The sequence below is a fragment of the Miscanthus floridulus genome, chromosome 17 (genome assembly GCF_019320115.1).
Source record: "Miscanthus floridulus cultivar M001 chromosome 17, ASM1932011v1, whole genome shotgun sequence".
Lineage (NCBI taxonomy): Eukaryota > Viridiplantae > Streptophyta > Magnoliopsida > Poales > Poaceae > Miscanthus > Miscanthus floridulus.
The window spans coordinates 14,613,162-14,638,845 of NC_089596.1; the positions used below are offsets into that span (position 1 = coordinate 14,613,162).

At 46.7% G+C, this 25,684-nt stretch overlaps 1 protein-coding gene, 1 long non-coding RNA gene and 1 pseudogene across 4 annotated transcripts; 2 read left to right on the forward strand and 1 right to left on the reverse strand.

Moving 5' to 3' along the window:
* The first annotated feature begins 1,154 nt into the window (after positions 1–1,154).
* On the forward strand, positions 1,155–5,813 carry LOC136517685 (transcription factor APG-like). The gene is given in 6 exon segments (XM_066511316.1): positions 1,155–2,073; positions 2,167–3,055; positions 3,173–3,268; positions 3,376–3,441; positions 3,530–3,706; positions 3,708–5,813. Coding segments are annotated over 6 exon segments (1,620 nt in total). The 5' UTR covers positions 1,155–2,071; the 3' UTR covers positions 4,098–5,813.
* A 1,032-nt stretch (positions 5,814–6,845) lies between these two features.
* On the forward strand, positions 6,846–16,716 carry LOC136518050 (uncharacterized). 3 transcript variants are annotated; one of them, XR_010774424.1, is made up of 6 exons: positions 6,846–7,012; positions 8,098–8,153; positions 10,980–11,076; positions 15,397–15,664; positions 16,271–16,430; positions 16,583–16,716. It is a non-coding gene; the product is annotated as an uncharacterized lncRNA (long non-coding RNA). The 3 variants fall into 3 exon arrangements; XR_010774423.1 differs by lacking the exon at positions 8,098–8,153 and having other exon boundaries at positions 16,271–16,304; positions 16,367–16,430; XR_010774422.1 differs by lacking the exon at positions 8,098–8,153.
* Positions 12,320–14,873, reverse strand: LOC136518048 (transcription factor MYB61-like; annotated as a pseudogene).
* Positions 16,717–25,684: the final 8,968 nt, after the last annotated feature.

Consider the following 25,684-nt stretch of genomic DNA (forward strand, 5'->3'; position numbering starts at 1 on the left):
ACAAAAGATTCCTGGACTAGAGCCCATTTTGGCCGAGGATCAAAGGTCTGTTCTCTACTAGTGTTGCAGCCAATAGTATTACAAGTATTATTCATCATCTTGTCCACTACTACAAAACCTGTTTTTGCTAATAGTATTTTCACATCCTGTTTTATAATATAAAAATAGTTGATGATCATTTTCACCAATGGTTAGTCATGCAAACCATCGATGAAAATTAAAATGGCCTACAACAGCCTCAGCTTTGTGCTTCCTCCGAGTGGCCAATAGGTGGGGCACATTCACTCGCATGTCAACCTCCAATTGGCGCACGCGGAGGGGGTGTTGATCGATGGACCCACCATCCCCCATTGTGTCCATTACTCCTCTCTCTGTAAGGAAAATGGCACATATCTAGGGTCATATTTGATTTTGGTGACTGTATGATGACATGATCAATTCGACTAATGTGATTTGCTAATATACAAGATATTTAATTTAATTGGATACAAGGATGGCTTAGACAAAAGGCAACATGAAGATCAAGTGATCAACACCTCAAACAAAACATTAGAGCTGATGTTGAAGATTTAAAATACATGCAAGAAGTCGAAGACATCAAGTGATCGAAGCCCGGACGAGAAGACGTGATGAAATGCAACATGGGCCTATGCAGTACCTCTAGATTTCTCTGTTGATAGGCTCCACAGGGAACCAGAGCTTAGGGCCTTTTCAGACTCACCAGAAAACTCCAGCAGTGCTAACTGGCCAACACCGGAGCTTATGCTCCAAGGCGAACATCGTGCAACAGTTCTGCAAAAGAGTTCTCCAAGCACCGGGAAAACTATGGTGGTTCCTAAGGGAGGGCACCCAAGAAAAGGCTATGGCTAAAATAGTTATATAGAAGGCTCTAAAAGGCACTGAATTTCTTCGGTTATCATCGAAGAAGAAGCGTAAGAGAAAAGGCCCCCAACGGTCGGCAACGGTAGTCACAATGACTAGTCCACATGGCATGTCCACATGGCGTCACTGGATTTCCAATGGTAGCACCGGACCTTCCGGTGCTCACTTCATGAGTGTACGTAGTTTGATAACAACGACTATGTTTGGTGTGGAGCCTATATATACCCCCCCAATGGTCAGCCATTTGAAGTATCTTTAGAGTGTGCTGAAGTTGTAGAAAAGTTTAGGCTCTATTCTAAGTAACCCCCGTCGTCCCCGTCCCGCTGGGCATGCACGGCGCTGGCGCCGGGCTCGGGCTCGGCGGCCTCCCCGTCCAGGACGACGACGATGACATGGCGCCGCTGCCCCCGGAGTACTGCGCCAGCCTGCTGTCCGAGTACTCGGAGGCGGACGCGCCAGCGGCGTCCTCCCACGCCGCGGCCGTCGTCCACCAAAAGCGCTTAAGGAAATATTAGGTGCTGGATTCATGGTCGTGTTGTGAAAGCTGAAGCGTCGGACACCTGGACAGAAGCATTGCCGAATAGCTTCCAACTTTTTCACAACATATAACTGATAGGAACTTTTTTGCAGATCACAGTGAAACCGAACAGGCCCTTAGTCTATAGTTGACTAGTTGGGTGTTAACATTTTGTAGTGATGTTTGTTACGTAGAAAGGAGATGGTTAATCTGGAGCATTTTTGCATTAAAAGTGTCCAATAGCTGCTTTTTCTTACTATAAAAACTTAACTCAAGCTAAAACCCACGTAGTATGTTTCATAAGTTAATGACGAGTTTTATCTAGTAAAAGTTAATTATCCACAAGCGTCTGCCAATGAGCGGCTGTTTGCAAGTTGGAATCAAGCGTTTTGTGCGGTATATATATCGGAGATACCCCAGCCAAGCGCATGCGTCGCCGTTGCCGCCGCGCCCCCACCTCCCGTCCCTTGGAAACCCATCACCAGCCCGTCCGGAACAGCGACGCCTCCTCGTCCTCGGCTCCTGCTGCTACGGCTCCTGCCCGCACCGCATCTCTTCTCCTTCCTCCATCTCCCTGCTGCTCCCACTCCTATCCTCTCTGCTCTGCCCGTCCGCGTGTGTGCTCCATCCTCCTCCACCTGTCGCCGCGTCAACCGCCCCGCCGCCCCTCTGATGTCAGTCCCTGCCCTCACCATTTCTCGTTCTTGCATGATTCCATCCAGAGGCTAGCTCCGGATTCTGATGCCCGTTTCGATTTCCGTCTGTAGGACCGGGCCGGGCGACGAGCTGGCCGAGCTGCTGTGGGACCACGGCCCGGCGCTGCGGAGGGCGCCGCCGCCGTTCCAGCCCTTCACCTGCAGCGCCGCCGGCAGCAGCAGGTCCCAGGAGCTGAAGCGCCACGCGGCGGACGCCACCAAGGCGGCAGCGTTCGTGACCCCCGTCGTCCCCGTCCCGCTGGGCATGCACGGCGCCGGCGCCGGGCTCGGGCTCGGCGGCCTCCCCGTCCAGGACGACGACGACGCCGTGCCGTGGCTGCATTGCCCCGTCGTCGACGACGGCGACGGCGACACGGCGCCGCTGCCCCCGGAGTACTGCGCCAGCCTGCTGTCCGAGTACTCGGAGGCGGACGCGCCAGCGGCGGCCTCCCACGCCGCGGCCGTCGTCCCGGCCGCGCCGCCGCCCGAGGCCGCTGCGGCCAACAAGCTGGCCCCGCCGAGCGCCGCCGCCGGCGGAGGTGGGGAGGGCGTCGTGAACTTCACCTTCTTCTCGCGGCCCCTCCAGCGGCCGCAGGCGGTGGCGTCGGCCGCCGCAACCGCGAGCCACCCCGTCGAGTCCACGGTAGTCCAGGCAGCAACGAACCGGCTGCGGAGCACGCCGCTGTTCTCCGAGCAGAGGATGGCGTGGCTGCAGCCGCCCAAGGCGGCGCGCACCACGGCGGCGCCACCTCCACCACCACCTCCTCCTCCTCCGCTGGTGCCTCTGCTCCCAGATAGCCGCCATGGAGAGACAGTAGCTCAACCCCGGTCGCAACCAGAGGCAAGACCTCCCAACGCGGCGGCGGTGACGACCTCTTCGGTCTGCTCCGGCAACGGTGACCGGAGCCAGCTCAAGAGGAGCAGCCACCTGGCCGCGGACTGCTCGGTCAGTCCGGACGAGGTAGCCTGCCCATGCCTGACCACGCTCGCCACTGCAGTGCCCCCATTGATCCAATCCAATATCCACGCGACTCCCTGAATCCTGCCTGATTTGAACGCCCGCCTCTCTGCTCTGCAGGACCTGGACGATGAGCCCGGCGCGACGAGGAGGTCGGCGGCGCGGCTGAGCGCCAAGCGCAGCCGCACCGCCGAGGTGCACAACCTGTCGGAGAGGGTAAGCGCCGCTCCGTCCCCTCGATGCACGCCTCTTCCAATGCGTGCGCACATGCATGCCTTGCCTGCCATCTCACTGACCGACCTTGCTGTGTGCCTGCGTTGCAGAGGAGACGGGACCGGATCAACGAGAAGATGCGCGCCCTGCAGGAGCTCATCCCCAACTGCAACAAGGTCTGTCTGCTCTACTCGATGGAGCTGCTTCGTCGTCGATGTGCCGAACTGCTGACGGAAAGCATCATCTGGCTTCTCTCGCATGCAGATCGACAAGGCGTCGATGCTGGAGGAGGCGATCGAGTACCTCAAGACGCTGCAGCTGCATGTGCAGATGATGTCGATGGGCACCGGGCTGTGCATGCCGCCGGCGATGCTGCTGCCGGCGATGCACCAGAACATGCAGGCGCTGCACCACCACCCCATGGCGCACGCGCACGCGCACTACCCCCCACCTCGGCATGGGGCTGGGCTTCGGCATGGGCATGGGCGCCACCGCCGCTGCGGGGTTCGACATGCTCCCGCGCGTCGCGGCCGGCGCGCACTTCCCGTGCCCGCCGATGGCAATGCCGCCACCGGGGACCATGTTCGGCGTGCCGGGGCAGGGGATGCCCTCGCTGCCGGCGGCGTTCGCTCACATGGCCGGCACCGCGCCCGCTGGGCAGAATATGGAAGCTGGTGCCGTTGCTGCTATGTCGTGCAAATGCAAAGCGGCAGGCTCGGGTTCTGAAGTCCGAACTGACGAGCGGACATTTTTTTTGTACCGTGCCTGCTGTAGCTTGCCTGTAGAGAACAACTCGAGGAACGTTTGTTTCACGCAAGATACGGGGTTGTGATGTTCCATGAGCAGGAAAACGCCGTCCCCTGAACTGGACAGAAGCCGGCCATCAAGAGTTTGAACTCTGAATGTTCCGCCTTTGATCAGTTTGGAACGAACAACGTCGTGTTGGGCAGCCGGGCAGGCTGCTAACTCGTTGCCAACCACTCGCACCTAATAAAAATGCTAATGATCCAGGCAGGAACTGTGAGTATGGAGCTATGGATGGGCTGCTCATCATACATGATGCATGTACTCTACTCATTCGTGTACCCATGCTGTGCTCCTACACCCTGCTTGCGTCCTCCAAATCCATCCAACCCATGGTGATGGCGATGATGATGGGCGTGGTGTTCGTCGTCTCGATCTGCGTCTCTTGGCGGTAAAAGTGCGCGCGATGGATGAGCTGAACATCCGAGTTCCTCCCTGCCAAGACACACGGATCACGTTGACACACTGGCGGCAGCAGTAACTGTGCTGTGACCCTGAGGCCTGAACAGTGAGCGATCTGACTGCGCAAGTGGATAATTAAGCCGGGACAGTGGATGCTGTCGGAACGGCGGATCAGCGGCGGTCATCACTCATCACCCGCCCGCCCCTCTGTGGGGCTCTGCTCCTGCTGCCTCTGAGCCTCTGCGCGTCTTCCATTCCGGCTGCCTTTAAAGAAAGGCCACTGCTGACTGCCGCGGTGCCTCTGCGTCTGAACATCGCGACGCCGTCCACGCGTGCTCGGAACATCGGTCGTTTGTTTGACGCTAGATCTTTATAGACACAGCCCGTGTCCTGAACCTGAGAACCGCCGGCCACACGGCAGCGGCACGACCTCCAGCATCGATCTCCCCTCATCCTCGTGTGACACCGTGCCCGTGTGTGCGCGGCGTGCGGTGTTGCTGCTTTTTGTGGCGGCGTACGGCTACAGGGATGTTGCCGCTGCGGGGAGCATTGGCAACGCAGAGCAGAGCTGCATGTGCAGTGGGCACGGATCCGTTCAACATTGTCCACCTCTGTCTCTTTTGCTTGCTTTCTAGTAAACTCATTCGAAACTCAACAAGATTTCGCTAGGATCCTAAAGAAAATTCGGAAAAAAAAAACCAGTTTAATATCATAGGAAAACTATATAAGGGGGGAGGGGGAATCTTGTATTCAGACGGGCCTCAGGATGAAAATTTGACTCCTTCGCTTGGATTGGAATGAATCAAGAGGTGACGCTAATGGTGATGCGGGCAGGCAGTCAACGATGTCGGCGTCAGTGGAGTGGAGCCCGTACAGAACGGGTGTTCCTGTTCCTGTTCTTGAATCTTGACCGCGCTTGATGCCATGTCTCATCCCAAGGAGAAAAGAAAAAAAAAACGAGCCGGAGCAGCCTTTGCCGTGGCGTTTGGACGGGCAGGCCGATTCCTTTAATGCAGACGCGAGAGGCCCACCTCCGCCCCACGAGGACGAGCTGATTGAAGAGGCCTAGTGGGCCAAATGATTTTTGTATAGAGCCCGCCAGCCAGGGTAAGGATCCTCAAGTCAAGGAGAAAAGAGCCAGTGACGTGACAGGGAAGGACAGAAAGGATGAAAACAGTACGAATATTTTCCGACCGTATTCGAGACCAAATCCGTTTAGAGAGGTTCGGATCTGTCCGTATCCGAGTCTGGATATTCAACATCCGATACCATATCCGTATCCGAATACTCAAATCGCATATTTATGACGTCGATATCCAATCTTATCCTATTCGGTATGTTTGATACTATCCACATTCGAATCCAAATTCGGGAGAGAAATATGAAAACAAATGTAATATCAGTGATATCCGTCCGTATCTGATCCCTTTTCATCCCTAACCGATAGCACCAGTGGTGGACTGGTGGGGATGGAAAGAAGGCCACGAGCGCAAGATGAATGGAGGACTGTGGCACAATGAACCCAAGACGAGTGCACCCATTAAAGTGTAATGCGGGCCAATGATCTAGAGTATGGGCCTTCTTGATCACATATGGACCAATCATCTAGGCAAGTATGGAAATAGGTGTCAGGGAGCACTAGCGAAGCAAGAAGGTATACACACGTGGAGTGCTATGTACTCAACTATGTTTTTTTTGTATTTGTGCAATCAATAGAAAAATATATATGGAGGAGAATGCTTCTGTTGGTGCTGGTGGATATTAGTTCACACAAGCGTGATCACAAGTTGTGCGTCCTATGCACATGGCGGAGCCAGGGACTTGTGGGAAGGAAGCACATATTCTCCCTTTTCTTCCTCCCTCTCCTTTCTTCATTCTCTTTCTTTCAGCTTCTCTTCTTCATACATATCAACAAAATTTAGAGAGAACTTCAAGGAGGCTTCAAAGACAATATGAGGCCATGAGTGCAGGGGGCTGAGCTCCCGGATCCGCCCATGTCCATCTTGATGGTTGGGACGCTGGGTTTCAGCACCGAAAAGGCCACAACCTATCTAACTTCAATAACAACACCGACCTACGCAAAGCACAACCGCAACCACGAGGCACTGAGGCGTGTAGGGTCTATTTGGATTCCCTCCTCTAAACCTTAGAGGACAATGGTAGCCAACGACCAAGGGAATTTTGGACCCAAAAAGGACCAAGGGTATCTGGACTCCTTGGAGGATACACGGCCTCGAATTCCCAGTAATTCGTCGCCCAGTCAAAGATAGCCCATGGGCTGCGACGCGCACAGCTCAACAATCGCGGCCCATGGCCCTCCGTGCTGCTTCCAGCGCCTGCTCCGCCCAAACGAGACAGGCGCACAAGCGACAAGCGCACCCGACGCCCCCACCGCCGCACGCGCGCACGCACCACCGCCACCACCGCGCCGCCGCAAAAGCGAAGCGACCCGGAGGGGGAATGCACGATCGCCGCCGCTGCGCCGCCTACCTCCCTTCCCCGCGTCGCCGAGCTCGGCCTGAGCGAGCGGTTGCCTGCCAGGTACCCACCCGATCCGCCCTTCTCGCGTGCAGCGTGTTGTTGATTCGTGGACGCGGTTAGGCTGTCTCGAGGAGGGACCCATCGCAGAACCCAAACCCAAAATGGGTCTCCAACACGATACATGTGGCTATGGCCTCCAAACTATAGCCTCCAACAGTATCTACATAGATACCCATTTTGGATGCAGGAGAGGCATAACCCAAATTTGATTATCCTCTCTCCTAGAAAGGGTTGCCTTAGGTCTTGTTGGAGAAGACCAAAAATAGGTATTAAACTCTTTACCTGTAGCGCTACCCAAAAGACGAATGTGTCTTGCATTTTGGGTCGCGGTCGTTGGAGACAGTCTTACAGATTCCATACCATTGGTGGTGCGCATTGTGCCAGGCAAGCCACTTTGACCCGCCCGCTCGCCATGTTTATGGGTGGGGTTGGGTGATTGGGTCCGCATTGCTGCATTGACGCTTACCATCAGAAGCGTCCATTGGTTGGGGTAACGGTGGCGCCGGGTGAAGTCAATGTAGATTGGATCCTATTGGTGTTGGTGTGGATATTGGTGCGCTCGGTTCAAACCAGGGCTATTGTTGGTTTGTTAGATTGCTGCCACGTAGGCTTAGATATGGTACAGCGATAGCGCAGTGATTTGTGTGGAACGCGTTTGGCTGAAGTTACTCACTGATCAAAACCTGAAAGCATGGCCCGTGGACTTTTATACCTGTTCAGTTTTTTTTAGCAATGAACCGAGCTTGCAGTGCCATAGCGTGTAGGTCTAATTGCAGCACTGCTCTGTTAGCTGTGTATGAGCACCACTAATTGCTTCCAAGCAAGGCTTTGTTGTTGAGCTCTCCGCAGCTCACAGGTAGACTTTTTAGACAAGGCTATCTGCTGATTGGGACAGGCAGACAGCTATGAACACTCCTTATGGAAATGGAATGCTTCTCACCAAGTCAAAACTTAATGATGGTGTGTCTCAAGAGTGATGGGTGGATTTTATTTTCTTGGAGGAGACGTGGCCATTTGCATGTTTGTGCTATTCTAATAGAAACATTGTACAGTGGCACTGTGACATCCTTTTGACTGAATTGCAGGTAGCAAGCAATCTGTGTCACCTTCTCTAGCACCTCCCTCTGTCTCCACACATTCAGTATGTAATTTGTTGTTCCAGACTATTATTCAAAACATCTGCCCCTGTAACATATGTGAAAAACAAACCAAATTGGTGCTATAGATAAGTTAATTTGTGTTACCCCTTGAAAAGTAAGAATCCTCCCAAACTGGTGCAGAACACAGGGCTTATGCTGCCGAGCTTCAGCCCAGAGCCTGGGCCAAAACTGAAACCGGCAAAACAGAATTTCACTAGCCTCTGTTTCTGCCCATACTACTGATCTTGTTTCAAATACGTGGTGCGACTAGAAACTACCTGGCTTGATTATGGGTATCCCTCTTTCTCTGAGTCTAATCTCTGAAGCAATACTTGGCCAATCAGTTGTATGGATGCTCACATTGTTTATAAATTGTCGATGCTTGATGCCTGCTTCATAAGAACACCTCTTGAATGACTTTTTTATTTATCGAGCCCCAACTATATATTACATTTTTTTTTTTTGCAAAATATAGGTTGGGATGACCTTGTACTTCAATTATCATTATCCAAAGCCCTTGATAAAACACAGTACTGTGCTAGTGTGCTGTTGCCTGTGAAACTCATTTTTGGCAGTACACAATTATTTCCATTCTGTATTCAACCTCCATAGAAAAGGATTCAACCTACAAATCACAAACACTATTATTTGCATACTGCAATTGTTGTTGTTTTTTTTTGTTCAATTATGAGTTCAGTTCACAGAATGGGAATGTGTTGTTTTATTTATATACTAATTGCATGCTTTTAACTCAGCACAGATCGAGTGGACTATGATTGGCTTCAAATGCATGAAAAGGGTGGATATTAGCCCTTGTTTAGTTCCACCCCAAAATCCAAAAAGTTGCTACAGTACCTGTCACATCGAATGTTTGCGGCCCGTGCATGGAGCATTAAATGTAGACGAAAAGAAAAACTAATTGCACAGTTTGGTGGGAAATTGCGAGACGAACGTTTTAAGCCTAATTAGTCAATGTTTGGACACTATTTGTCAAATAAAAACGAAGGTGCTACAGTAGCCCCAAAATCCAAATTTCGCGAACTAAACAAGGGGTTAATATATCATCAGATCTTAATGCCTCAACAAACTCTGTATTTGTGATTGCACCTCTGATCATCTGCATTGGTAATTTTCTGTAGCAAAATCAGAATCATGATCTTAATATTTTTTTCATCTGGCATTCCTACTTGGGATTATCATGTAGAAGCTTTCATAGTTAGTCTGATAGGATAGCATACATCAATAAGACGGTTAGTCTTAAAAAAATTCGACATGTTTTCCTATATCTGTAACTCTGTATCTTGCATTTCATTGGCATTCAGCATTTATTGAGAGTGCTTCCAACTTTATTATCTCCTTCCTTTGCTCCTTAATTCTGTCTTACGATTCTAGGCCATTCCTTTTGATTTACTGGACCTAACACAAATTCAGTGGCACACAATGCAGATTTCATGTGACCTTTGCAATAACATGGCTTTAGCTCTGTAAATTGTTTGCTTCTATTTGACCTGGTTATCACTGTGATTCATGTGACCTATGCACTATGGAAAGGACATGCTTGTAGCACGGTGGTAAGTCGTCCAGTTGTGAGTTGTGACTTGTGAGGCTACCAACCAGGGCTCAAACCCTGGTTCTCGCAAAAAGGAAATTGCCTCCTTGCTGCGTGTTCCCGTTCCCAAAAAGTATTGGTGAAGACCCAGCTTGCGGCAACAGTGTCCCTTTACAGTAAAAAGCCAGCTTTTGGGTGCCTTTTTCCGACCTTTCAAGTAATGCCTTCGGGATGTCTCTTGCTCTCTCCCCTAGTGTCGAGGGTTTTGTTTTGGTTTTTCTTTGTTCTGTTTTTGTTTGTTTTTTTGTTTTTGTTTTTGCATGGCTGCTGATTTTCCTAGCTGTTCAAAGGTTACCAGAATATAAGTATTTCTACGAGCCTTGACATCTGTTGGCACATATGTGTGGTCACAGTCCAACAATATAATTGATGGAACTATTTATAGTCACAGCTCATGCATATGGCTTGTCTCTAAAAGTGTAAATGACTAATAGGGGCTGTTATGAGTGTTGAAAGTAAGAGAATTTTTTTTTCTCATCGAGGGCAAAAAAGTAACAGAACTTAACTTGATAGCTGCAGGCCCAACAATGGAGTACTATGTTGGTTACAAGGCTTTCCCAGTATGCTTTCATATGTTTATCATCATGCTGATGTCATATAGAGGCAAGAGCCTTTCAGCACGTCATCAAGCAGGAATATATCTTTTTCTTTGTCTTGTCTTTGTGTTTTCCTTGTACCACTGTATATTATTTGATTTTGTTCAATAAGAGGATAAAAGGATCTCTTATGAGTTTGAATTGGTCGCTTTTCCTAACATTCACATTTTCAGCAAACTATAAACATTTTAACTAAATCAGGTTTTTTAATTAAAAATAAAAAATACGGTGCTTTCAGTTGTGTTATGTATTGTTTCATATGGAATCAGTGAACTATTTCTTTTCATATTCTTTATTCTATTAGATCACTGAACAACATGAAACTTTGGTATCCCAGGTTGTAGCCGTACCTTATTTATATGGTTTGATTTTTTTTTATATTGTTCCTTGTTTCCTGTTATCTTCCACTCGCTAATGATGATGTTTGGTGGACAGCAATGTACTGTTGTTGGCAATGTTGAGATTGCATATTACAATATAAATTAGATGTCTTTTTTTTTTCATCTGGAGGAGCAATGTCACTTCTCAAGTTGCCATTTTGATGTCTTACTACTTCTACTTCTCTTTCATACTTCTTTTTTTGCTTTCTTTTCAACTGATGTATTCATTATTGAAACATGCAGATACGTCCAATAATGCAGCACATACGTCAGAGTAGATACAGGATTCTTCGAAATAAAGATAATTAAAGTGCATATGGCCATAAGCTGAAACATCATGGTACGGAATCAAGCTCTGGCTAGTATAATATATCTTTTGTTTATAGTTTTTCTTATTGGCTGATTGGTAGATTTCATAGTTGTTAGGCTTCTCTAAAATTGCTTTTTAGTGCTAATGGTCCTTATCAGCATTATTGGTCTCATTGCATTTGTGAAAAATCCAATGACCTGTCACTTTATGCCAGCTTTTTCACGCACATGGCCATGCCCCATTAGTTGTACGACATAAAACGATAGTTGTTAATTCTAAAGTGAACCTCTTTTCTTCGGAACCAAATTGGACTAGCTTTATTTGGGAATATTGCAATGCAGGAAATAAATTCATATTGATATTGGTTTATTCTTGACTAGTCACAAGGAAAGGAACCGACCAGAAAGGCCAAGCCAAATCTGTTAACAATCTAGCTAAGCCAATGACATGGCCCTTAAATTATACATCAGCAGGAGCAACACCATCTTTTCCCTTCTTGTTTTTTGTTAACTCAATTGCTTGATTTAGCATTGTATCCCCTGTACTATGTTAAGATATTTTAGAGTTCATGCAACCAAACTTTCTTAACTAAATCAATATGTTTTAGACTATGGATCAGTCCTATGAAAATTGTATCATTATATTTGGAGTTCAAAAATGATTTGGAAATACTATTGTTATTTAATATCCCCTAATATAGTAATTGGCAAAGTTGCATCCTGGAGACCTGGAATAGTCAATATAAGAAAATAAAAACACAGGGAGGTGTACGAGTAAGGCTTCTCAAATCCAGGCAATGTACCTCTTAATGAAGACGTTGAAAAACCAAGTTCTTTAACTCTTTGGGCTTCTTCAATCATAGCTAGACTGAGGTGGTGATACACCATTTTACGTAAATAAAATTCGACCTACACTATTGTCAAGCAATGAGGAATAGACCCTGACACCCAGGAAGCATGCTAGCTTCAGCCCCCATGACAGCTGAATATTAACTCATAGCCAAAGTGCAAAGCTTTAACAGATTTTGCTGGCTAAATTTACAGAACACATCATGGCTATGACACATAAACAATGATGCACAAACTCAATGGAGCCTATATTGAGTCTCACCACATTGAGGCTTCATATATTACCCAATCTACATGGTTGGTAGATATTCATGAATAGTTTCTTCCTTTTTCTTTCCTGAATGTGTTTACTTCTTCTTGAGGATGATTGCTCCTTTGGACCCTATCAAATCAACCAATCCTTTTCCATTCCTGTATTCAAGTAGAAAGCGATCAAGTAGCTTGGGTTCTCCACACAGAAAAGTTTATGACAGAAACTGGAAAGTGAAAGGGGAAGAAAATAGCACTCAGGTCAATATTCCAAATTTCTTCCTTTACAAATATACAACTGCCGTTTGTCGGCAACTTATCAAAAGAAATGAAAATACAACATGCAATAATTAATTTGCATGGACGTGCATGGCAGCAGTTGAAAAGTTTGGGTCTGCTTGGATGCTGAGAGCTACCGACACATGCAGTTTTTCCCATGGCTGTCTATTTATTTAATTTCCACCAGAGAGTGAACAAAAACTCAAATATGCAAAAGTTGAGTCGTCGTGTACAGAAGGAAACATCAATTTTCAAGAGAAAGAAAAAGGAGACTCTAGAACGTACTTTTCTATGCATTCTGCTGCCACTTCTAATGCCAGGGCTGTCCTTTCCTTGATATTGCCAGGTCTTCAACTGAGGAACAGCTGTGGAGCATGATTTCTGTATCAACTTAATGTATCTATGTAAGCAGTTCAGCATAGTTCTGCCCCCGAATCTCTGAAAATTACAAGTTTCTGCTTCTGCTGATCTGCTCTGTTCCATGTGGTGGAACATAATGCCTAGATATTCTCAAAAGACAGTTGCATTCTTTGCAAGTCCTTGTCATACATGTCTGGTGCTGCCTGCAGCTGTTGCTGTGGCTGCTGATTCTGGAACCAAGAAGCACATATCCCTTCCATGCTGAATTGGCTCTCTGCCTTGATCACGTCATCATAGAGCGTTTGGCTCGGGTTCTGCATGGCTGTGGTTGTCTCAGCAAAGGTTCCATGGAGCAAGTCAGGCCACTTAAGTTCCTCTACTAGGTGAGCCCTTGTATCTTTTTCTTGTCCAATGTCTGTCCATGGAAAGACACTGTTCTCCAGAATTGAGCTCGTGCTCTGTGGTTCAAATCCCATACTATTGCTTCCTCTGGTCCCAGTACTGCTACTGCTGCTAGGATTAGTACCATCCCAGTAGAATGAATCTACTGCGGTACTTCCAATGCCAGTTCCTCCATGTCGAGGATTATCAGGCGGAAGATTCAGCCCCTTTGATGTAGAGAGGGCCGATGGTGCAACTGGTGGCATCACTGTAGAAATTGTGCTGCAGTTGAAGTCACTCTGGTTGAACCAGAGTGAATTCATATTCGCCCCATCGCCATTGCCACTCTCACTGTTGTAGCCTAAAGGCTGTTGGAAAGGGAAATAGAGAGTTTGGGCTGATGAGCGGCAGGTTGATGGACTCTCGTGTCCAGCAGTAAGCTGCTCCAGGAACAACTCCTTTGGTGGCACCTTAGGGCGTGCCAAGTTTGGAGTTTCAGCGCGATTCTTGTCATACACGGGCATCAACATTGATGATTGAGCCGTCTCGCTGAGGAGGTGGCTCAAGTTCCCCAGAGCACCAGCGCTTGATGGGTTGACATCGCTGGACCCTGAGGTTCTCTCGGTGCTGATGGTGGGAGCTGCTCTGCTGCGATCAGCCTCAGTAAGGGGCTTGTGGGTGTTGGGATCAATGCCTTTCTGCCTCAGCTTCTTCTTGATGCATGAGTTCCACAGATTCTTGATCTCATTATCAGTCCTCCCTGGCAGCTGTGCTGCAATTTGAGACCACCTTCTCATGGAAAAGTAAAGTGCTAATATCAGCTAAAATTACCAACTGCTACTTTGGATATATGCGGTCTTGAATTCTGATACTACGTCTCAGGATTAAATTTACCTGTTTCCAAGGACAGCGTGCAGCTCAATGATGAGGTCTTCTTCGTCTTGGGAGAATGCCCCTCTCTTGAGGTCTGGCCTCAGATAGTTTATCCACCTCAGCCTACAACTCTTTCCGCACCTTTGGAGCCCTGCAACAATTTGTCTTCTCGATTTTAGAAAATTGAACTGACCAAGAGGCATTTGAGAGACAAGAGAGATTTCAGTTGGCAATTGGAACGAGAAAAATGCAGAGGAAGGAGAAGGGGAGAATTGAGAGTTGATAACTGAGGACCAAGGGAAGAAAAATTCGTTGTACATACCAGCGAGTTTGGGAACAGAACTCCAGCAGCCATGGCCATGCTTTGTTATGTGATTCATGAGTTTCTCATCCTCCTCAGGGGACCAGAGCCCCTTTCTCAACTTCTGCTTGTAGCAGCAAGAATGCTTCCCCATCTCAATGCAATGCAGAACCTGGGAGCTCCAAATTCACAGAGCTTACAGGCCTGTGGAATGTATATAGCCTGCAATTATGCACGGCGAGCACCTTCTCCAGTAGCACGAAGCTTCTTCATTGATCGATGATGGCTGAAGGAGTGGGAAATTGCAAAGGTTGTAGCGACTTATATACCAATGAATGATTGGGCTTCAGCTGAGGCTAGAATTGAGCAACTGCATGGTTGCAGATAGGAGATTTCAGTGGAGAGCAAGGAAAGGTTAGGGACTCTCCTCTCCTTTTCTTTGCAGGACAGCCCTTTAGCACCTTCTTTTAAAGGTGGTGGTGGAGGTGGTTGTGGGCTTGTGCCAAGAGAGGTTTAGCCCTTCCTTTGGTTTGCTTCTGGCTATGTGTTGGCGTCTGTCTCATCATCTCCTAAGAATCTATGTCTGGTGCCAAAACCGGTGGGGTAGCCCCGTAGCCACCTCCACCGATATTTTAATTGTCGTGACCTTTGTGCAAGAAACTGTTACATTAGACCACCCTCCATTTCCTTTCACCCCAATTCCCATTCTCGGTGTGTTTCTTTGGGCACAAGCCAGTGAAAGTGAAACGTGTCTATCAGAGTTCACATTATTAGGACACGGATTGATGCTCTTGCTGTCATGGTGAGTGACTGTGACCTTTAGCAGCCAGTTTTTCTTTTATCTCTTTTCTGCAGCTACTTCTGTGTCATGGGTGCTCCATGCACGGCAGAGCACACAGTTGGGCAGAAGCATTGTCCACTTTTCCTCTGTTGCTAATTAAGACTCGTCGTGTTAGCTGCTGTTCGTTTCGTGCGTGCATGTGCACCTCATTTTCTTCTCACCTGCAAGATTTTATGCGTCAGACCTAAGTGTCGTCCTTTTTTCTTCTTGCTTTTCAGGTAACTCACTGGGTCACTTCTCTCTGGGGGGAAAAGCCCTGGTCAATCATCACAGTTGGGATCGTGGGGAAAAAGGTGATGTCAGCAGATGTTCGTATTCCAGGACAGAGAGCATCTTCCTTTTGTTCATCGCCGGCAGCTAGCAGGCTGTCTAGCAATTCTAATCACAAATCGTTACTGCTCCAGTCCAACATCAGGAAGCACGGTTGCAGGCGCTGAATGTCTGTCAAGAATCAAGCTTCCTATAATTGCAAAGATAATCGTGCAGGTACGAGTATAATGATTTGTCCGATTGACTGTCGCTAGCGTCAATGGAGGCACTGATGACTGCGAGAAAGAGGCGGGAGCTCAGCGCCTGTGAATTTCTTTCATGAAACTTTGCATACAAAAAGGGTCCACTGGAGGAGACAAGTTTCTCTTGAGTAATGTATGCGGGACGAGCTAGTCAATGGGCGTATTATTGTTGGTATCTTTTTGCTTGTCTAAAGAAACGAGCGTTTGTATCCATGATTCCATGATTAGGATTGTAATGGCACCCGTCTGTGCCCATGTGACGGTGGATACTCGTTGCCGATTAAACAAACGCGGCACGAATCAAAAGGCTCTGATTGGTGAATTTTATAGTCTAGCTTCCAGCTGATCATTTTGCCCTTTGATTCCCCATGCAACGGATCTCATCCGTTCTGGAGCCTTGCGTTGTCTGTTGCGTATAGTGTGGCACATCTATATTATCATTTCTGAAGATTGTTTGTGCATATATTACTTGTTCTGGAGATTTTATATGCTAGTTATCAACTGTCGTTGTTTGAATTCAACAAATAAATAGATGCTCCTAGAATCAATGTCACCATCTGTTCTTCCTCCCTCCATGCAGGACTTGCAGTTGTGCCAGGAAAAAGGACTGTCAGGTAAGTACCTACCTACCTTTTCACTGTAACTGCTAGTGCTCACTTCCTTTTTTTGGCCCCAGGGACAGGGAAGAAGTGCTCATTCGTCCACCCCAGAATCTGGACTGGGTGAGGGTGACCCTACAGGTAATTTTGGATGTAGTTAACCTGTGTACAGAGCAGTGGTACAAAATCACTGGGTCTATATAGTAAATGCTAAATCTATCACGCATAGTTGTGTGCCTTTTTTTTTCTTTGCGAAAAGGTGATTATATATTATTGTATGGATGGATGGACAGAGGTGGCATTATTCTGATGAGAGAAGGGAAGGCGGGCGGCGGCAGCAAGCAGAGCATGGCAATTAGCAAGGCTGGCGCTAGAAGATCACGGGGAAGGCAAGTTTGACAACGGGGGCATCTTTTCTGGGGTCCCCAGGAAGCATATATATAGGCCCACCCCCTCCCTAATCGCTATGCAGCCTGTTCGTTTGGCACGATCGTAAATTTTCAGTCGGAACAATATTTTTCTCTCACATAAATCAACCAGCAGTACTTCTTCACGAACCAGCAACGATATGAACCAGCCAATCGAACAGGCTGATGGTACACACGATAATGCATGGTGAGTCATTTACTTCACAATATTCATCCATTTCTTCATAATAGGGGTCACTCATTTGTTTATTATTTATAGAGTGGAATACACTGATGGCCCTTTAACTTGTCGGCCTGTGCTAGTTCGGTCCACGAACTTGCAAACGCGGAAAATGTGCCCCTGAACTTGTCAGATTGTTCACCGCAGGTCCATTTCCCATCCGGCGCGGCCTCCAGGTGACGTGGCAGCGCTAGCGTGGCGGACGAAGCACGTGAGCCGCACGTTTCAATACCGAACGTGGCGGGGTGGCACTGCGTCCACACTGTTTGGTGGACCGGGAGGCGCGAGACGCGGCGGCGCCCATGGCCAGCAACGGTGAGCTCGGCGCGGTGGCGCTGTGGAGTGCTAGTGCCTGTGCGGGTTACACGGGGGTGGAGAGCGCGACGAGGCGAACTTGCCTAGAGGACGTCCGGAGGCGGTGGTACGTGCGGCGAGGCGGCTCGGCCGCGGCGGCGCAGCTCCGGCGAGCCAGAGTGACGCGCAAAGAGGGAGAGGAAGAGCGCGGGAGTACTGGAGGGTGCCTTAGCACGCCCCGAAGCTCGTTGATAAGCTCGCGTCTGCTGGAAAGCGGCAGAGGAGGAGATCGACGGCGGCGCTGCTAGCTCGGGATGAGGCGGCGGCGCCTGCAGAGCGAGAGAGGGAGCACGGAGAGAAGCGGAGTGAGTGTGGAGTGCTCACGTGACACTCTGGGCACCATTTTAGAGGGAGAGAGAGACCGCAGGAGGAGAGGAAAGGCCGGTCAAGGAGCTTGGCTCCATGCCGACAATGGTGGATCTCTGACTCGGCGCTGCGGGACGAGCGGCTCGGGGCTTGGGGCTGCGGTGCGTCCGCGCGGGGTGCTCGATCGTGCAGGGCACGCGGGAGAAGGGCGCGGCTAGGCGTGGTCCAAGCGCTGCCAGCAATGGCGTTCGTCCCGTACGGAGCGGGAGGTAGGGGGCGACCCTGACGCGAGGGGCCTACATTGAAACGTGCGGCTCACGTGCTTCGTCCGCCACGCTGGCGCTGTCACGTCACCTAGAGGCCGCGCCAGATGGAAAATGGATCTGCGGTGAACAACTTGACAAGTTCAGGGGCCTATTTTCCGTGTTTGCAAGTCCGTAGACCGGATTGGCACAGACCGACAAATTAAATGACCGTCTTATTTCACTCTTATTTATAATAATGATAATGGTAATAATAATAGGGGTCACTCGGCGTTATTGAGAGAGAGGTGTGTGTGTGAAATTGTGATGGCCTAGCTGGTGATGATGAGCGAATGATCGGTACAGCCGGGAATCCCGAGGGATGAAAGATCGGAACAGGACCGCATCGTCCTGTCCATAGTACGCGGGGTAGGCCCGTGGAAGCTTACGGTACACAGCTTTGTGCTGCCTCTGTGAGAGAGAAAGAGAGGGAGAGTGGGGGTGTACCGTAGGACAATGGGGCCGGCCGTCCGAATGGATCGAATGGTAGGGCACCATCCAATCCCAATCCAATCTTCCCGTGTAGCGAGAGGGGGAGGCGAAAGCGAAGGGACCCCCCGCGCGGCCTGTCCATGTGCCAACCAACTAGACGCGCACTAGCGCGCTAAGTCATTATAGCTTGTAATACAAATTTCCTATCTATCTATCCACGACACACATGCACATATATAGATGTGTATCAGTGTATGTGATGGTGATATATATACTTTATACATGTAACAATTAATAACCTCATCAGGACTTGTTACATGTATATGCGCCTGATTTATATGCACATGCATGTATATATATGCGTGCATGTATCGTTTATTTGCTTAGTTTTTCAGGGGTCTTGGCTCAGAACAAGAAGTAGTGAATGCTGTTGGAGAGGAATATCCCTGCTGAGTCGCCTTGGTCCTTGTCACACCTTTTGTTTTCTCCTCCCGTTGCTAGCTGTCAAAATTAGTCGGAACAGTGTTTCGGCTTGCTTTTTAAGCGAAGCGAACGGGGCCACCCATCGAGATTTAATTATATATCAGAAATATATACATATACATCTATCCATCTCGTGTTAATTTCTGGGCCTCTAGTTTCAACAGCTCATCCCACGGAAATCATCCTGATGTAACAATTTAAGCCCATTTTTGGTTGTCCATGCTTGATTGGCGGAAGTGTTGGAGGTGCAGCTCATGTATGCCTGGCCGGTGGACCCCTCCTTTGGAAATTTGGAACATCAAATTGTGGAGCGAGTTTTGCAGGTAAAGGATTCTCATTTCTTCCTTAAGTTAGCTGTTATTTGTTTATATCTGAAAAAGAAACAAACTGTTATTTGTTGATATTGATGAATTTGTACCCGGGAGTTTATTTTCTTTTCAGTAATATACATGAGTATTTTACATCAGTGACGACGAATCCTCTCCCTTTCAAAATGTAGAGCGTATATATTGAAATTCAGAAAGGTCAAACATTGTAAGATTTGATACCAATTAGTCACAAATCTATCGCTCTGTTCGTTTGGCTTATAAGCAGTATTTTTTTAGCTAACGAACAATATTTTTCTCTCACAACAAATCAGCCAACAGTACTTTCAGCCGTGGCATATTAGCCAAGCGAACATGATATATATGTTTGCACAAAAATACATTAACAAATTCGTACTTCACATGTCTTTTAGCAGTATATGTTGGTTTATAGTATATTTGACGACATATTGTACAGGAAATTAATGCCCAAAGTACACTTTGAAAGACTTTTTTCAGCAAATAGGCCTTGGAAAAAGAAATGGAGGGAGTAGCTAGTACTCAACTAGCTTAGCGTGCCTGTGAGTATCACACACCAAGTGATTTCCCAACTACTTAGCTATGTCCTTTACCTTTCCTATAATTGTGATAAAGTATTAGCATCATGGTGATTTTAGAAAGCGTTTTCATTTTGCCACCTAAACTTCTTGCTGAAGAATTTGAAAGATCCACTGGAACTCTTTTTTTGGGAACTAAAGATCCACTGGAACTGGAATACTAGACAAAATACAAAAATATACCCCCCCACCCCCAAAAAAAAAGTTTAGAGTGGTCTTTAAGGTGAAGGTGGTTTGCTGACGCGCACATAGGACCCACATGTCATTGGTTTTTTTAACCATGTAATCTTTTATTGAATATTTGAGCTCTTAAATAATATTAACGAGTGACGAGTGACGATGGAGTCGATACGTGCCTGTCGACCTCGTTTTCCACGCAAAGAAATAGCAGACTGTATGAACTTGCTTTCATGGGACATCACTTTCTCCGGTGTGTAGTATATTCATGTAGCGCGAAAGCTTTTAACATATCAAAGAAAGCTTGAAAGCTGCCCTCGTTTGTCCTGCATTTTTCTTGTTGATTCTCCCCGCAGTTCTTTCACTGACCAGTCCAACATCCAACCACAAATGCCACGTCGATCGATTCTTAACCCTATATAGCATGTAGCCATGCACGTCTAATCTGTCTATCTGTATATATAATCACAAGAAACCCATCAGCAAGTTGCAAAACTGTGATTTGAAAGAGCTATACAAAAGTAATGCCTGGTAGAATCTGGTATATATAATAATAAGCTGCCTAATTAGCCAGTGTGGCGTGTCGCTTGTCATGCATTATGTTATTGCAATAGGAGTCTATAATACACACCGCCAGTTGTATATAACAATGAAGAAGACGATTTTGTGAACCTGGCTTTTAGGTCAAACATGTCATCCATCCATCCATAAAAACTTTGATATTTTGTGAAGCCTGCCGACAGATTTTCCTTTCTTTCCATGTAATACAAATGTAACTGGGTCCAACTCAATTTAAGTTTAGGGTAGTTATCTATATAAATTGAGCGGCGGAAAAAACAGGCAATGATTACTACTTAGTTATATTTATATAAATTGCGCGGAAAAAGCATGCAATGATTAGTTAGTTAATTAGTTCTATTGCATTGCAAATGTTACACTTCTCTAGAGCCCGTCGTCTCTTTTTGAAGAAGAAAAAAACCCTCTAGAATTTTCTTTTGCGAACATGCAATTGCGTTTTTCATTAAGAGGAGGAAGAAAGTCACAGATACAGCCAACCTAGCTTGGAGCGAGACACAAACCCAGCCGGTTGGTCAGACAAACTATTAGTTAGTTAATTACTTCTACTGGATTGCAGTATTACACCCGTCTCTGTTTTTTTTTTGACTTGTTCGTCTTAGGCCCCGTTCGGATGGTATGGTTCTGGAGGAATTTGAATGGTTTGGAGGAATTCTGGAAGAATTTGTGAGAGAAAAACACTGTTCCGGATGAAAAAAGAAGCGGATCAAGCCGGGTTTAAGGGCACGCGTGGTCACGTTGCCTGTCACTTAATTTAGGTAGTTGATGTTTGCTCAAATATTTTGTACTGCTAATGTTTATTGCATTCATTAAACCTACGTACTGAAACTTATATATGTAGGAACATACCGGACCTTTCATTTTCAGGTGCAGGTAAACAAAACAGACATGCCATTTTCACATGCTTAATAATATAGTACTAGTAATTTTTTGTCGGCACAACTTAGACCCCAAATGAAATTAAATTAAAGCCCACTTTGTATATATATATATATGTGGCATTTAGAGGACAGAGCAGGGACGATATGGGGGTATTAGCGGGAGTGGGGCATGCATTATATTATCAGATTGGGCTCCATTTGCACGCTAGCATCATTTTCCTTGACCCCCCTTTGTTATTAGCAAACAAATTAAAGCTAAATAATGCAAACGGCGGATGGATGCATCGCATGGCATGGCACCAGTGCAAGAATCAGTTGGATCCACACAAAAATGGGCGCGCCGATGCTGGGATGAATTATCTGCTGAATGAATTAAGTCGATGGCGCGCTAGCTTAATATTATGGTTGGGATTATGCCGAGAGAGTGTAGCTAGAGTTGACGGGCAATCAATTAATCAAATTAGGAGGGGACGGGGGGTCCAATAATCCACGCGCATAACACGACTAATTAATCCCCCGTCCCTACGATGGTGAAGTCGCACCTTCCTTCAAGGTCAGGCCAGGGTCCCCCCGTGCCGTGCCCGTGCGTGCATGCATAGGCCCTGTTCGCTCGGAGAATCTGGAGAAATTTGTGAGAGAGTAAACAGTGTTTTCAGTCATAAACAGTGATTTCAGGCTGAATTTCATACCATCCGAACGGCCCGGTCACTGCTGTTTACATATAGTAACCGCCCGTAACAGCTATACGTACCGAGATCCCTGTACTAGGAGGACGATGATATGAATTTCACACGAATTTTACATGAATATAATGCACGCATGCATTCAAGAATTTCATATGGATTTTACAGCAAGGAGTACGTGGAATTACTATTATTTCACAAATTTGTATTTTTCGGTAGTTTCCGCTAGCTCTTGTCACGGAGGAGAGGTACGTATTTTAGGTGGGCCTGGTCGCACAGAGGATGGAGGGCGAGCGAAGCTACATACAATTTTTATGTCTCGCGTAGTAGGCGTGTGGCCGCCGTGCATGTGCGGGCACGTACGTATACGTCCACATGTCCTGTGGTTGGCGGCGCTAACTCCTGTGCCCGTATAATAATACCTTGAAGTTCACGTATATACGACGTCGTACAAAGCCGGGCACTCGTAGCAGCCGGGTGGTGCCCAATCTACACGTACGCGTACGTACGTGCGTACGTGATGCGTTACTTGCTTGTCGCATGCTGCACGACGATAGATAGATGGATGCAAAAATGGTCCAACTCCAAAGGCTGGTCTGGCTTGACCCTCGACGCAGGGCTCAAGTAGGGCTACTGTCCATTGCTGTACGGACGGAAACGTGTGGCCTGTAATGCTGTTGCATATAGAGGCGCTTGCTGCTTGGCATTAGCTAGACGATGCATCATGTTTTGGAAGCTAGCGTGCGTGCTTGTTTCTCTGTGGGGTATGTAGCACGGTGATCAAGCTATCACGTGAAAATGCACAAACTTTTGTAGATACATGAGAACATAGTCATATATCAATCATCAGTCAGGTACTAGTAGTATATATATATACATATACATTCTACTTACAGATTGTAAATGCGGTGCACTGTACATGCATATATATGCACCTGCCTGTGTTTCAGTGTTTGTGTGATATGATGATGTATAGGAAGAATCTTAGCAACGAGAGACGACGACGACGACAGTATGCTGGAAACTGTTGATGAGATGCGTTGCAACAGGTGCAAATACCTTGCACATGTGCCTCCAGGAAGGTAGGGAACACAATTATTTGTGTAATCCGCTTTAGCTGCTTAAATGTGCAGTGCAGTGGAGGGCTCGTTCTTAATAGGATGATGAGCCTGCGCCAGTGCATGCTGTGAGCCTGTGACACATTGATGATATACCAAGTACCTACGTGGAGCTCCCTACGTCAGTCAGCTTCTTCAGAATTAGTAGCTGATGAAGTGATGAGTCGCTACTTATCCGTGCGTGTGGTGGGAGCTGTGAGAGGTGTAGAGGAGGTGGACGTGTCCATGTCCAGCTTCTCTGCAGATGCGTGCAACCAAATAATCTGAATCAGCCTGTTCGCTTGTTGGTTTCAGTCAGGACTTATCAGTCATGATATAATGTTTTTCTCTCACAATAAATCAGCACCAGCCGGACTTATCAGCCCAGAAACTAACCAGCGAACATGCTCAATAAACTGAATCTTGGAAGGTCAGATGTAGCTATACGAGCGAGGTGGGTCACGTACGTAGAAACGTAGCTGCATCCAAAAGTGTTCGTAGCTTTCGATGCCTTCAATTAATTCGACGTCGTCCCTCCTTTCAAGTGCTGTCGAATGATGTTAAGATACGACCCAATTGAATCCTTATCAGTGATGAATGGATGATATGGGGTTTAGAGCATCTCCACCAGATTAAACAAACACAATTATCTTTTCCTATAATAACTAGTAATAAAAAGGATTGAAAAGGGGGATATGGTTCAACATGTCCCCTTGGAATCTTTTTTTCTTTAAAAAAAATCTCAATCTCTCATAATCTTTCTTCTCTCTCAAAGAAAGAGAAACAATCGACAATTTTTCTTAATCATCTTTCTTCCCTCCACTTGCATTGACATCTCGGGTTTGCACTACCGAGTTGAGAAAGCGCACAACTGTCATATCGTGGTCACCACCATGCCACCGCATAGGCGCAACCTCCGCCACATCGTGCAGACGAGTAGCCGATCCGCCACGCTATGCGGGTGAGTAGCCCAGCGGGCAGTAGCTCCTCCGCGTCGCGGGGGCAGGCGAGCCACTGCTCCAGCGGCACCGATAGGAGAGGAGATGGAGAGAAACAAGAGAAGAGAGAAAAAGAAGAGGTATTTCTTTATCACTGACATATGGGTCCCACATACAAAGGGATGATGTTTCTCAATCAACTTGGAGTGCATATCCCTATAATTCAGTTTTCTCAATCTCCCACCAGATTTTAAGGGAAAAGAGAAAGGAGACTTGGTGAAGATGATCTTAGTTGGGATTGTTCTACTTCATGCCAATCACACTACTATAGAACTACTTTGCTAGAGATGGTTAGAATCGCTTTGTAGATATGGTTCTTCCAACCGCCTCCACTCAAGAGAGAATTACCTATATGGCCTCCAAAAAGCTATGGCTTCGTTGCATGTTCCTTTTTTTCTTCTGAAGTTATCTATAAGCGGCCTGTTCGCTGGTTGGTTTCTGGGCTGGTTTGGGCTGGCTGGTGCTGGTTTATTATGAGAGAAAAACATTATTGACTGGCTGATTTGGGCTGGCTGAAACCAACAAGCGAACATGGTGTTGTCTGAAAACGAATTTGCCTTACATGTATGGCCTTCCGCCCATTTCAGCCACTTAATGGTGTTAAGTGAGGGTTAAACGAGTGAGTGGTAAAATGGTACCCCTCGCAAAAAAGAAGAAGATTAAAGCGCTAAGTTTAGTTTGTTTGTTTTAGATCTGGAGTAATATTGCACATAGTTTAAACTTTAAAGTGTTCAGAATTGCATGATTTCTTTTTTTTCAAAAATAATATATTTTTAATTGTATGCAATTCTAAACACTTAAACCATACACAATATTACTCCAAATCTAAAACAGACACACTAAACTTTGCACTTTAATCTTTTTTTACCAAGGGTAAAATTGTCATTTTATCCCTCACTTAATGCCGTTAAGTGACTGAAATGGACGGAAGGCCATACAAGTAAGTCAAATTCATTTTCAGGCCTTATAGGTAACTTCAGAAGAAAAAGGGTCATACGAGAAAGCCATACAAGAAATTCTCTGTCTCTACTCAAAGGTTCTCTAGAAATGATTAATTTCTAGGATTGGTATGTAACCACCTCTAGAAATTGATTTTAGAGATGGATCATGGTCTCGACTCTTTCTAGAAATCAAATTGTAGAGATGATTACTAAGATAACCCCCCTCCAAAAATTATTTTCTCAAAACTATAAATCAGCCAAAAATAGCATTTTTTATCTGTGGAGAAGGCCACTACTGAATCCAACATGGCTGGCTGGCCGCACATGCTAAGGCAAGCGATTTTCACGCGAGATATGCACGCATACACTTTTTGAGAATCAAACTCAAAACCTCTAGTCTCATCCAAGCCTTTGCTACCAACACCAACAATCAATTGTGATTAAGTGGATGGTACTATCCTTTTATATTAGCTTCAACAAATCTTATATTGAATATTTGGATCCCTAAATGATTTTAAGTGAAAAAATTGAACTACAAAGTTTTAATCCTATCAAGCACTACAACTTTGATATATCATATGATTAAAAAATTGTT